We start from the raw sequence: 14,990 nt of genomic DNA, 5'->3' as shown, positions 1-14,990 counted from the left end.
TGTTTTGTTTTTTTCATGGCCATTATTTGTTAAGCTCTCGCCTCTCGTTTTCCTTAGCTGCCTTCTGTTTTTAAGGAGATGCATGCAGTTTACTTTGGACTTCATGATTAGGATATGTATATCTGTATTCAGATTCTTGTAACCAGCCAGGCCCTATACAAAGGCTTTTAAAATACTCTTTCATTAAATTACCATGTCAGTGTTTATTTGATATTCAAGGCAAGGATTCTGAACTCTAATTTTTTGCTAAATACTTCAAGGGATAGCCAGAAATGAAAATAATTTAAAAAATTGATCCGTTGTGTAAAATTTTACCAATGTTCCTTTTTAGTAAAAAGGTAGAAATCAAAGTGAGTTTTATAGTTAAAAATCTACATAATAAGAAAACGGTGCAAAATGTATTGAGAATCATCTTCCTAGCTTATGTGTCTTTTAGAAATTGAGCTGAGCTAGCTGAAATTTGTACTTCAGGTTCATTGAGATATGATTCAGAATAGATATCAGGAACCAAAGAGGGACTCATTTATTTACTTTCACCTTAATATTTTAGGCATTGAAGAAATTCTCCTCTGTAATTAACTGAAGGTAGTGTAGTGTATTTATTTCAGACACCTCCTGAAATTTTTCATGCTCCTAAAATACCTATATTCAAAGTCAAATGTAGCTTTAATCTTTTCATGCTCTAAAATTTTGGCTCTGTGGTTATTTAATACAAAAGCCACGTAAGGACTTTAAAGTGATCAAGTAACTGAGCTTAGTCTGTAGGTATTTTACATAGTTCACCTTACTCAGGGCAGAAAGATTGAGGATAATGGAACCTGTGGTGGCCTTCATGGCCCATAATGTAGTTTCCTGCCCATGGGGACACTACAATAAGTTGAAATTAAACATGTCCACTATGACCATGTTTAATTTCAAGGAATTCTATTGGTTTGTAAAATAATAATGATAATGATGTAGAAATAGAATATTGAACTAAACAGTAATTGACACTTGAGGGAAGTTGAAATTTTTATTAGTTTAAAGCATTAGTATTAGAGCTGAGAAATCTGAAACTAAACAAGACCTTTGAAGTGATAAAATATGTATAGAGCAATGCATTAAAGTTAAGCAGCCACTCAAAAAGTTATTTTATCTAAATTATCTACCTATATTTTACTTATTATATATATATATCTTACCTGTGTTATACCAATACAGTCTAAGCATATTGACAGTTTTTACTTTGCATAAGTTTAACCTTGATCCTCTGAGTTTGCACATTTTAAAGTAGATAATTAGAAAGGTGAAGGCTAGAGAAGAAGTCTACACACGACTGTAGTAGTGACAGCTGATCATAACTGTGATTTTCTATAGACAGTAAGATACCTTTTCCACACACACACTGGTTGAGAAAATAGGATTTATTATTTGGTGGATTGCCGAGAAGTTAAAATTTTTGGCCCTAAAACAGTTAAAGTTTAAGGCCTTGGAAGCATTTCATGTTTGAAGTATTTAGAAGTTATTATTATCCTGTTCAAAGGGACACACAATATATGTGATTAGGAGGTTCTGATTACCCACTGGGTTTTTTTTTTTTTTAATCTGTAAAGTAATATAAAATATTTCCCTTATCTTGTAAATATTTTTTTGTGATTAACTTTCCTGCTATAAGCAAATTATCCTTGTTCAACTTATTTATCCCAGTCCTGCATTTCATATCAAATGCTGACAGCTTCAGTTTGAGAAAGTAAGGTTAATGAAACCAAAATTGGACAACTGGCAAAGGTATGTTTTCTTTTGTGAGGCTAGAAATGAAGAGAGTCTTACTGCGATGAGTACAGTTCTTGAAGAAGTCAGACGACAGTATTCAATGCAGTCGGGTGAGGAATATATTTTTGAATTAATAATACATACCAAAAAATCAGAATATGAACAGTTAGTTGACTTATATCCTGACTACTGATGTGTTTTATATACAGATGTTCTTTTATGTAGCGAGGAGAAATTTACACATTGTGGTAATTAGAATACTTTTAAATAACATAATCAGCAAAGCTTTAATTGTCTGGATTTCTTCAGTTTCTCCTGGAATTTTAATTTTTCTCTATTCCTAAACCTATGTTATATAGTTCTCTGTGAACAAGAATTTAAACATCTGTGGAAGAATACTGTTAGTCCTTATCTTTTAAAATTTGTAAAGCATTGTCAAATACATTATTTCATTCAATTCTTACAACTCGTGCAATTGGTGATTCAGGACTGTCTACCTTCATACTTAAAGTGGATAAGAGAGGTTGCTAGTTCTGAGCCCTCCAGAACTTGGAATGTGACTAATTATTCCAAATCCCCTATGGTTTTCACCTTGTGGATTAATCCTTTGGTAAAAACCTTTGATAGAGCAAAGACTATTTTTTACATTTGAACACATTTTTTAATGTGAACACTCATTATCTAAAGTGAACACTCATTATCTAAAGCATAAATGTAATACATTTTCATTTAATACTGTTTTTACCAGTTGGGTAAATTAATGTGTATTTTTGTATAGCCTAGCTTTAAATGTTAGAGTTTGAAAATGATTTATACGGGTAGTTTATGGAATTTTCTGTTTTATTTTTCTAGAAAAAGAAAGTATTAACTATTACATGTAAAAAGAAGAATTAAAAGTTATTCTTACCCAACTGTTGTGTCTTGTGAAGGGGTTCCTTTTGAGTAGTTAGATCAAATGCTTTCTTGGTGTTAATTTTGTCACCGACAGTCATTTGTCCTTTAGGAATACATTCCTGAGAGTTGTTAAAAAAAACCTACAGTTTTACTAATTATGGATTGACAAGGATGTATTGAAAGAATTGTGATAGGGAACATGTAGTCTGACTACAGGTGAGCACTTTCTTTGGAGGTCCAGGCTAGGTATATTGGCACCATCAACAAGAAAAATAAGTTCTTGTAAACAGATTTAAAATAAGCCTCTAATGTTATGCATTCCTAAATCATCTTTATTTGTTTTTGAACTGTAGTTTTATATAACATGCTCTATTTGTTAGAAGGAAAGATAGATTTTCTAGAGATTCCCATGAACAGACAAACCTACTTAATAAGCATAGGTACTGAGATTTAGTCTTTAAGCACTTATCTTTAACACTTGCTTCTCTCTCTCTAGGAGGGGCTATCTGTAGGCAGCCTTTGTGATTGAGGATAGAGCAGCAACAGGAAGCAAGAAATATTAGAAATCAAGAATCCTGAATTCCAAATAAGGAAGGTTTCCTGTTCTTACATTTAAATATGGGTTTGTCTGAGCTGGGAATTTACAACGCTTCAGAATACTAGGGTATGTTTTACTGAAGTCATTAGGAAGATTTTTTTTCCTAGCAAAATTGCCTACTTAACTGATACAGCCTTAGTACAGAGCATTCACAATAAAATGTATGCTCTGTTTTTTAATACACATTACGGTGTAAAGCAGTGATCATATTCTATTAATTTTGTAGCTGTATCACAAAATTGAATGGTGATTGAATTACTTTATGAAACTAAATTAGATACTTACAAAGTATTGAAATGAGAGTCATATTGGTTTAAATAGGTGATTAATTGAAGACTAATTTTTATTGTATATAAGGAATAAAAATGGCAAACAATCATGGGGTTTTTATTTTGGTTGTATATAAGGAAAACAAAATTCGGGATAATTTTCTTCAAAACTAAAGTCACATTTTTTAAGCACGATTAAGTATATTCAAAATTTTCTACTTTAGTTTAAATGTGTATTTTTAAAAACCTACAACTTAAAAACAAAATTAGTTATGTTAGTAACAAACTCTTAAAACTAAGTAAAATATCTGACATTTTCTGAATGGATATCTGCTGGATTATAAGCGTGAAATACCCTTGGGACTGCCTTAAAAGTAAGACAGTATAAACCATTTTCAAAAACCTGTTTGTAAATTTTATTTACAAAAATTAACAAAAATTTACAAAAATTAATGTGTAATTTTATTAATACCTGCCAATGATGGTGTCTTTGAACTTTGCCATGTTAAGGTAGCCTTGTACTTTTATTATAGTATACATTAACAAAAAAATTAAAGATCCTCTTAATTTTTAAAAACATGTTTTGATTTCTTTTTCATTCTTCTTTAGTCTTAATTTATTGAAGTATTCAATGAAGACTTGAGGATAACTGAATTTCTTTTCTGTTTCCCCTCTGAAATGTTTTGTTAAACTCTTCTAAGGTCAGAAAGGTATACCATCATTTCTCAACAGCCATTGCAAATGTACTTTGTCTACTATAGGTAGCTTGTTTTCTGACATGTGCTTTCCTTAACTGAGGAGGATAACTTGGTTTTCAGCATTTTTTCCGATGGCCGAGCCTGAGCCAAAGAAAACCTACTTACTTATTTTCTAGTAGCAACTAGATTTAGAAACTTTAAGTATATACAGATTGTGATAATATAGATCAGTGGTTTTCCAACTACTTTTTTCTGTTTTCTTTCATTTTGTAATAGCAGTAGAACCCTTTCTTCAGATGACACCTGAAACAAATCTGTGGCAGTTATGCTTAAGGAAAAAAGAACAACAACGAAATCTTACTCAGAACCCCATTATTTGAAACAGATCAAAATGGAATGGCTCAGGTTGAAACTGTTAGTTTGAACACTAAAGGCAAGAGTGCCACTTACTGATGTCATCCGAGAAAATTTAATAAGAAAATAAGGTTATGCAATTTCAGAGTTTTTGAACGATTGGGTGCATCTGATATAGAGTAAATTTCTTGAACACAGTGGCTTTCTTTAGATCTTAGTGTTACAAATTGAAATAGATATAGTAAAATGAAACATTTTAATTTCCATGTATGCCATGAACTTTGCAAACCCAACAGAAAATCATTAAGAACTCCTGTCTCTCACATGCATGTATAATAATACATCATATTGTATTATCATTTTTGTTAATAAACCAATCTTTTGTTGTTGTTGTTCAGTGAAGTTAGTTGATATTTAGAAGACTTTACCCAATGCTTAATGTATGCCATACACTTCTAAACTAATTCCGTTGATTCCCTTAAGAACTTCAGAGATAAGTTCTGTTATCCCCATTTTCACAAATGAGGTAACCGAGATACATAGAGTCTGTGTAACTTGCTTAAGGTTATACATTAGGGCAAGATTTGAAAGTAGACAGCAATCCAGAGCTTCTGTACATCTTTCTTAATAATTTTTTTTTTAAACATTGAAGGAAGCAAAAAAAAATGAAGGAAGCATTGTTTTATCTTTTTATGAATGTTTATCTAAATTTACCTTTGAAATAGAAATAAGTATACTATGAAACTTTGGTTATTTATAAGAAGTATGTGAAAGGTTTTACTTTTAAATATTCTTTTTAATTATAAATATATTAATACAAATTCTAGTTTAAGAAATTTCATACAGTAAATGCTAATGTAAACATTCACATTGTCAAATTCTTTGAACTAGAATTGCTACTTGCAGTGCAGTTTTAAAAAAATATGGACAGCTTTATGTCACTACTTGTTGCAAAGCTTCTTAAGGTTGTTTTCTGTAGGGAAAGTAATAGCATCCTAAATCCATGGTACTTGGAACTAAGATGAGCTGGCTTCTACCAGTCTGAACCGATTTAATTTAGTAAGGTCACATTTCCTAATTCAGATGTGGTAAAGCATTTTTTCAAGGCCTACTTACTTAACAGGAAAATAAAAATTACTTTTTAGCACAGTAGTAAAGTAACTCAATTTATATTTTGGCTGCTCTCAAAATGATTCACAGACTTTGTGAAAATGTATTCTATGACTAGAGGCGACATTTGTCTGATCTATCTGAACTTGTATAAGCATATCTTGATATCTTCCAAGGTCCAGAAAGGCAAAAATCACAAAATTTTTCACTAGGGAACATAAGATAATTTGTCAAAATTCCATAACTATCTTGTGGTCTTTTAGAGTATTGCTAATTACATTGTTAAAATCCTGTTTTACTTTTGTAATCATGTGTATTAATGTCACCTTTTGGTATTTTCATATTGTAGAGAATCTTCCCTCCTGCCCTAGTGGACAATATACTCCATTTTAAATTATTTAAATAAGATTTTTTTTTATATTTAAGGTAATCTTTACACCCAATGTGGGGCTCAAACTTATGAGCCTGAGATCAAAAGTTGCATGTTCTACTGACTGAGCCAGCCAGATGGCCCTTAAATTATTTAAATAATATAAACCTATACAAATATTTAAATAGTATTAACAGAGAAACACTTAATAGTTGATACACATTAATTTTGGAAGTACAGGAAAATAGTATTTTTATCAAAATAAAGTTCATTTAGAATCAGAGTGATCAAAAGACAATTTTCCTTAATCTATAAAGAATGCCTACATTTCTATTTGAAAAAGACCAGCAACCTAATAACAAGGTTAGACAAAGGGCGTGAATAAACAATTTAAAGAAAAGGAATTTTGAAAAGCCCTTAAAAATAGGAAAATACGCTCAATCTTACTTATAAAAAAGGAAATGTAAATTGAAACTGTTACAGCATATCATGCTATTAAGAATGGGGCCACTCAGAAATAGTAATATAAACCAATGTAAGGTACATAATTAAGAGAAAAACAAAATTCAGTTTAGCTGTATATTAAGAAGGTACACCGTATATGTATATATGCATTGGATATCTCCTAAAGGATAGTATAAGGAATGACTTGCTGGTGCAACTGTCTATTCAAAATAATTGATTTGGAGAGAAATTAATTAAGTCATAAAAAATTAAAATCTGTAAGGGACCTGCCCAAGGCATTCCTTCTACCTCTGACTTAGAATTGCCCAAGTATTTTCTTTAGATCTCAGAGCTGTTGATTTCAGTCTAGTTCTCCTTTCAAATTGCCAGTAGTTCTCAACTGGGCAAGCAGGTCTTTGTAGGTATTATCTTGATAACAGAGATTTTATCTCTCTTGTTGATCTTTGTATTGCGCTTAACCTAGCGTAGGGTAGGAGCACAGTAAACATTTGAATGAATTGAACAAGTTTAAGGTATTTATTACTGTGACATGATACAAGTGGAAAGTATTTTATCTTTATCTTTGAAAGAAGAAAAAATTATTTTTCTATTTCCTTTATTCTAGTGGAAAGCTTAATGTGTTATAGTTTAATGTTGATCTAAGAAAGGTTTATAAAGTTATAATTTGTTAATCATTTTTCAGATACTGGCTTCATGTCCTGTTGATCGAAAACCATTTCAAGCAGTGTTTAAATTGAGTGCATTGGAAGGTTGTGTTAAGGTAAAGCTTATATTTTACTTTGCAACATGAACCGTATAAACTTAGTTGAGATGATTTTGCTTTAATAGATTTTCAGTTTGAGTATATTTATGAATTGTTCAACTTTAGGTTTAATCTGTGATTATTATTTCTCTTCAGCATGTAAAGCCTAGGCTTTACTACAAGGACAAAAATTGTGAACCTTTTTTTTCTTTGTCCTCCTTAAAGAGGTCAAATCCATGGTGGTCACCTTATGATTTTCCACAATTTTAGATGGTTTAAAAGAAGTTTCACATTTAGTGTTAATTGCAAGATATTTAAGGACTTTTGTATGTCAGAAACATTTACTGATTAATTGGATTGTGCTTTGAATACTTTTTTCATTGAAAAGGGGTTTGAAATGGAATATTAGATTCAAAAACCAAGCACACAAAAACTTAAATTCAAAATACCCACAAATTGTTTTTCATGAAAAACATCACAGTTTGGAAGAGTAAGCCAATAAAACTAAAAATGGTGTCTTTGCTTTTAAATGCTGCTGCTTGAAGGAAAGTGAGTGATTAGAGAAGGATAAGGGGGTTTGTAGGGATCCTGAGAGACTTCTCATAGTTTCCAGGTTGGCATGGGCAGATGACTTTATTCTTTTATGAAGTACAATTTTATTGTAATGCTTAATCCTAATCACTTTCATGAAATTCACATATACATACCTTGTTGATGTTATTTATGATTATGAACCATGATTATGATTTGTATTTAGATTTATTTTTGGCTTATAAATAAAAGAAGTAAAAAGAAATAGGAACATATTCCTGAGTCAGTGAGTAAAAGGTGAAAAGAAAAGGAGAGTGAGTAAACTGTATGAGAAAAAGATTTCTTGAGGTATCACTAACAAGTCAGGAATGGTGTATAGCTGAAATTACTTTAAGAATTAAGAATTCTTGGGAGTATCTGGCTGGTTCAGTCAGTACAGCACGCAACTCCATCTCTGGGTTGTGAGTTCAGGCCCCACGTTGTGGGTACAGTTTATTAAAAAAAAAGAAGAAGAAGAAGAAGAAGAAGAAGAAGAAGAAGAAGAAGAATTCTTACTATATATAAATGTGATGTTGTTGATGGGGGAAAAAACTGTTCTCAAATAGCACTATAAGTCCATAATAGCTTGGAAGCAACATACAGCTATTTAAGCATATAAATACCTCAGTGTAGATATTTATAATTTGTTTTGATATATTCTTACCAGATGTGTCTCATTGACATAAGGAACAAATGAGACTGCAATTCAAATAAAACATATGTAAAAAATGATTTTGCTTGTTGTAAGTCTATTTAATTCTATTAAATTAATTTATATAAATTAGTATGTCTTAGAGAAAAGATACAACATTGTATAAATGTGTAATATTATGATCAAATTTAAAGCATGGCTTCTCTGAAAGACAGATTCTCTATTTTTCCAGACTATGTATATTATGTTGCTGAATATGTATTGTCATGAACTAACTTCCAAAGATATTTTCCTATAAAATTTTGTTTTGTTGCTTCATGTGAAATACTGTTTTGTTGCTCGGAATAGAAATTTATGTTTTATTTAATATGGTTTATATTTTACTTAAATTAAAAGTTTGGTGTAGTGTTAGCTTAATTTGGTTAGACTTAAAAAATATTTCGTATGGCATGATATTACCTACATACTCTTAAATATTTTCCTTTGACCTTTACTTCTCAATCTTCACTTTATTATCTTTATCCCTTTCCAACTAAACTTGAAGGAGATAGCTGTACTTGGTTCCCTCTTCACAATTGCTTTTCAACTCCCATTGAACATTCACCCCTATTGTTTTATTTTCCTAAAGCTCTCCTCACTAAGGTTCAGAATAATTTTTTGTTTTCTGCATGTGGTGCTCTTGACTGCCCTTTATTTTCTTTGGTCTATTATAGGATATCCTTTTATGAATGTTTGTATGTATGCTTGCTTGTTTTACTTATCTGCCCTTTTACAATCTTCTTTCCTATCTCTCTGCCTTTTTAGAAATAATTTCTTAAATTTTAAATGCCTTTCAATTTTCTAGGGATACTTTTTAAGTCTTCTCGAGTACTCCAGTAGCTTTAAACTCTTACCTATGTTTGTATGGCTTCTAAAATTCTATCACTAGCCGAGACCTCTTTCCTTAGAACCAGATTTATGGTTTTGTTTTTTGTTTTTTTTAATTTTTTTTTTCAACGTTTATTTATTTTTGGGACAGAGAGAGACAGAGCATGAACGGGGGAGGGGCAGAGAGAGAGAGGGAGACACAGAATCAGAAACAGGCTCCAGGCTCTGAGCCATCAGCCCAGAGCCTGACGCGGGGCTCGAACTCACGGACCGTGAGATCGTGACCTGGCTGAAGTCGGACGCTTAACCGACTGCGCCACCCAGGCGCCCCAGATTTATGTTTTTAACTACTTGTGGTCATCCCTATTTAGAATCCAGAATTCATCTGGGAGTTTTCCATTTTTTTCTCTCTCCATCATCTTTGCCTAGTCCTCCTGCGTACCATCTTAAATTTGTTTCTTCTTCATTCCTCTTTTGTTACTTCTTTGTAGGCTCTTATGCTGTCATCCATACTGGTTCTGCCAATAGAAATATACTACAAGCCACTCTGTAAAATTTTTAGTAGCCACTTTAATTTAAAAGAGTAAAAAGATAACAGGTAAAAAATAATTTTACGATATATTTTATTTAACATATGTAATATGAGTACATATAGTATTTTCAAAGGATTATTATTGAGAGATTTTACCTATTTTTGTTGTTGTTCTATGTCTTTGAAATCCAGTGTATATTTTACACTTCAGGTACAATTTCATTTCAAACAAGCCACATTTCAGGGCTCAGTAGCCACATGCGGCTAACAACTATTGTCTCAGACAGTATAGATCTACACAATTATAAGAACTTTCTTCTGGTTTCCTGGCCTTTATTGTCTCTCCTTAACTGGTTCATTCTCCACATCACTGGCAAAGCTTATCCTAAAAATCAAGTTTGATCATCTTATTCACTTGCTTTAATAACTCCATTTATGTCCTGGTTCCCATGGAATTGTTTTCTTATTTGAGGGTCTTTACAGTGTGGTCCTAATATATTACATCAACTTTATATCCTGCTGATATTTTCTTCCCTGTCTGTATTGGCTTCTCACTATTCTTCCATTCAGAATATTTTTTCCTTAGATAAATTCCTACTTGTTAAGACCAACTCATAAATTACCTACTCATTTAAGTCTTCTCTGTTATCCTCAAATAGAGTTAATTTCTTAGTCCTACATGTATAAATAGATCTGCACTCATGAGCACTTTATCTGTTTACATGCCTCTCACTATTTTATTTCCCCAGAGCTTAGCATACTTACTACTAGCCTTATGGTTTAGCATGCTTGTGAGTGAGTAAGCATGTATGTTTGGGCTACCTTTTCATTCAGACAATTTTTGTTTCTTTAATTTTTTTATCCTTTCAAAGGAGAATTGGTATGTGATCATTTGTGATGCTGGATTATCAACTCTAAATACATGATTTTGCTTTTCTTCTAGGTTCAAGTAAAAAGACAGTTGAGAGAAACAAAAGACAAGAAAAATGAAAGCTCTTTTAAGAAACCGCTCTTCTATCGTGAAAATTCTAAAAGCTGTATGAGGTTAGTGATGAACTGTAGAAGTGGAGTCCAAATGTGTAGAACCATAAGATAGCTAATAAGAAAAGTGCTGGGGCACCTGGGTAGCTCATTTGGTTGAGCGTCCCACTCTTGATTTCGGCTCGTGATCCCAGGATCATGGGATTGAGCCCCTCGTCGGGCTCCGTGCTGAGTATGGAGCCTCCTTGAGATCTCTCTCTCTCCCTCTCCCTCTGTCCCTCTCCCCCACTTGCACTTTCTCTCTCTCTAAAAAAAAATAAATAAAATTAAGAAAAAAAAAGTGCTTTATTTATTTTTTTAACAATGTGGAGTTTAAATGTATTTAATTCTTTTAAAGTACATACTTGGTAATTTTAAAAAAGACTAGTTGAAATCCTGAGAGTAGAATTTGAATTGTATGTTTGATGAATTGTTTTGTTTTAGTTTTTTTCTGTTATCTGTTCAGATATTTTTGTGAAATAAAAATGTTATAGCAGTGTAAGTTAAAGCTTACTCATTTTTTGTATATGACAAACCAGGAATGAATAAGCACTGTTGCACTGACCGCACATTTTGAGTAGCACTGCTCTAGTATTTATGGACAAAAAGTAGGAAGTAACTAATAATATAGCACATATTCTTCATGAGACAGTTACAGTTGAAGCTGCTTATTATCTTTTTGATTTTACTTCTTTGTATTGTAGCAAGTGTAGCAGGCACTTGGTGCCTACCATAACAACCATTTGTGTTTTAAAAAATGTTTTAACATGTTTGGATTTATTTCTTTAAGTACTGTTTTTAAAACATAATTGCCTAGAAATATAGTGCTTATTAGTACTTGAGTTTAATAGGTATTTAACATATTTTTTGGAGTAAATTGAGTTAATAGTATACTGGAAATTAATTTATTATTAATACTTATATTCTAATACATTTAAAATTTAAGCCCATTTTGATCTGACATATATTCAGAGCTGTCCAAAATTGTATTCTTAAGAAATATATATTGTAAAGTACCTAACTAAATCTGATTCATTAGTACATTTAATCAGAATATTAATTTCTTAACAGTATATTTATTTAGTTACTAAAACAGTTGGCAGTAATTCTTAAGGTTTATTAAATCATGCCACAATTTATAATCCTGCAACTCTTCAGCTCTTTTTGGAAGTTATGGACTTCTTTGAGAATCTAAAGAAGGCTATAGACACCTTCTACCAGAAAAACATGTCATAAAACCTACGTTTGTTTATGATTTTAAGGGATTTATGGGACACCCATTCCGAGAGCCCAAACATAAATCCAAGTTAGTAACTGCATTACAGAAATTTTATTAAGATTTTCTTTTAACTGTATGAGTCAGTTTTTGAGTTTTGCATTTATTTTGAAATAGAAGATAGTAGCACACTTTCCTCAGGCACACTGAAGAACTTCTGCAGCTTCATTCTTGATACATTATCACTAGCTATGACTGTCACGGACATGCATTTTTGTGCTTTCTCTGAATTACCCTACCTGAGAGTATAGTGGTCATCACTGTACATCCTGTAACAGAGTCATATCGTGGGTCTAACACAGCTGAGGTAGTCCGTATGTTTGACTGCTTTTTCTCAGGGATTTGTGGTAGTGGGATGGTATACAGAAATAATAATTTGCTTTTATCCACCAAGTCATCCCCTTCATGATTCCTCCCAAGGTGGAAAGCCTATCAACTGTTGAATATAGTACATTCATTTTGGACTCTGTGGATGTTTTTAGCATCTCATTCAGTCTTATATTTCCTGCATGTAACCTAGTCTTTACAGCACTTAGATATCCATTCATTGTTGCCTCTCCCTTCTAAAGCAGTAAAAAACCCTGACACCCCTCTCCCCCTTTCCCGATACTTCTATTAGTTCCAGGGGAAGAGATTGGGATGGTTTTTTGTTTCTTGGTAATGAACCTCCATTGTAAGTCATAGGAATGGGAGTGGCCGCTAGTCATGCTTTCTTTGCTAGAATTTAAAACCTTGTGCATAATTTCATTTTGGTTGACGATGAATTGTAAATAAATGAGCAGAGTGACAATTTTCTTTTAGTTATTTCACCTCTTTATTTATGTTTGCAGGAAAAAAGTCATAAAAGAAGATCTATTATGTGCAAAACTTTATGATTTGAAGATAACACACAGTAAGTGACTTTTTTTTTTTTATTTGTATTTCCTACCTTTTTTTGTTTCTTACTTTACTATTTGTGTTAAAGTTCTTACTTTTGGTTTGGAAAATAGTCATCCCTAGAAGCCACTGAGCTCTGTACATTGTGTCAGTCCTGTGTAAACTGTTTTCTTCCTGGAGTGGTTTTTGCTGTTCTCTGTCCCAACCCTTTTTTTATGCTCTGCTTGGAGGGAGGGAAGAGATTGTGATTGAGTACATGTGTATACGCATGTGTATGTGTGTTTGTGTTAGAAAAGGAAGAGAAGAGTGTCTTCTAATTAGTTGGTGGTTAGCAGCGTGCACATGGTCTTACCCCAGTCGCAGCGTGCACATGGTCTTACCCCAGTCATTAGTGCAGAAGTCCTTAGGGAGATGAGATAAAATACCTTGCCGGCCAGAAACTGTGAGTAGCAGCCTTACAGTTGCTGGGAGGTCTGTGACAGTGAGTAGTTCAGAGTTTCCAGAAGTTGTGGTTTGGCCTCTAGCTACACTTCTAATTTGAAACTTTGTTTGGAAACAAAGCACCTCTTACATATTTATCTACAGGAGCAGTTAAATGTTACTGTCTTTTGTTCTTGTGTAGTACATGGTTCTCTCATACAGGAAAGCTTTGCAATAGGGCCTGAGAAAAATGGTATGGTAGTGCTTTGTGACTCCTCCTCAGTACTGAGGCTGTTCAGAAGAACAACTTACTGAGCTGTTTGTAAACAAGTGGTGAGCATTTATTTTGCAGGTTAGGGTACAGTGAATTTTTATTTATAGATAGAAGTAATGAATTCATTGTTTTTAAATGATAATCAACTCATTTTTTATACATTTATGAAGTTTGGATGTTGTTACTTTCTCTGATTGGAATTAACATGACCTCTCAGGTTTATAGATCCTCACATTTCCTGCCTCTGAATTTACTATTAACATGAATTGCACTACAAGGACTTCCATGGTCAGATAGCATTTTTCTTTTGTTAAAAACCTTAGATATCAAAACTTTGTTTTTCTGTCATTGCTATATATAGCATCCTTTTTTATGGATAGTCTTTGCTCAGTAACTCTAGGAACTGATATAAAATTTACTGCTGAGGAAGATTAAATGATGTTATAGATTTTCTCGCTATAATGTGGCATGCTTTCACTAGAGTAATCTTAATTTTAAGACTATTGTAATTTCCTGTAGCATATATCTTCTGCCTGGACTTATTTTTAGGGAGAAGACTATTTCTGCCAGAAGATCTAACACTGTCCAAGGCCTCTAACCTAGTGCTGTGCCTACTTAAGATGCCTGAATTATTTGTTTGATTTAGGATAGTCAGAAACCTTCATTGTAGTTTATGAGTAGGTACTACAGAAGTACTGATACACAGTTAATTATGAGGAAATGTCTTACAGGACTAAGAGATTAAGTTAATGTGAAGGTAGAGTTAATGGCAAGTTATACAAATTAAGTACGTCTTTATTTGTTTACCCAGTTACACTGAACAGGAGCCATTGTGTCTTAAGGGTACTTTAAATTTCTTTTTGTAAAAAAACTTGAGAAAACCTTGTCCCTTTACCTGGGACTGCTTAATTTTAGAAGCAGGAATGTGAATTTATGCCTGAAGTTATTTATCTTTATCTTATATACTACTCAAACTAATGAATAGAGCATAAGAGGCTATGAAATTTTTTTATCTAGATTATAAATTATTAGTATAACATTAGTAAAAGTCTAGCAGGCCTCGTAGAGAATTTTATTGGAAGTTGGGCCTCTTGGGTTTTGTACTGGTTTTTCCATTAAATCATCTGTGACTCTAGGAAAATTATGTAAACTGTTTAATTTAGTTTCTTCATTTAAGGAAGATAGTGTTGCCTCACTGAAGATACTGAGGAAGGTCAGCTAACCTACCTTTTGGCAGATTTGTTAAGGAAA

General features: G+C 32.4%; 1 protein-coding gene across 4 annotated transcripts in view; it reads left to right on the top strand.

The window, feature by feature from the left end:
• The window catches only part of SCAF11 (SR-related CTD associated factor 11), a 70,202-nt gene that overhangs the window by 33,419 nt on the left and 21,793 nt on the right, over nt 1–14,990 (top strand). For 3 of the 4 annotated variants that reach the window (XM_027035958.2, XM_027035957.2, XM_027035955.2), the window contains exons 5-7: nt 7,193–7,270; nt 10,817–10,917; nt 13,000–13,061. In XM_027035958.2, the coding sequence (XP_026891759.1) occupies nt 7,193–7,270; nt 10,817–10,917; nt 13,000–13,061 (241 nt within the window). Of the gene's footprint in view, nt 1–3,142; nt 3,311–7,192; nt 7,271–10,816; nt 10,918–12,999; nt 13,062–14,990 lie in introns of all 4 variants that reach the window. The other variant, XM_053226148.1, reaches the window with a different exon arrangement.

The sequence above is a fragment of the Acinonyx jubatus genome, chromosome B4, assembly GCF_027475565.1.
Source record: "Acinonyx jubatus isolate Ajub_Pintada_27869175 chromosome B4, VMU_Ajub_asm_v1.0, whole genome shotgun sequence".
Taxonomy (NCBI): domain Eukaryota; kingdom Metazoa; phylum Chordata; class Mammalia; order Carnivora; family Felidae; genus Acinonyx; species Acinonyx jubatus.
Note: the sequence above shows the minus strand (reverse complement) of the source record. Positions and strands in the feature narration are given on the sequence as shown.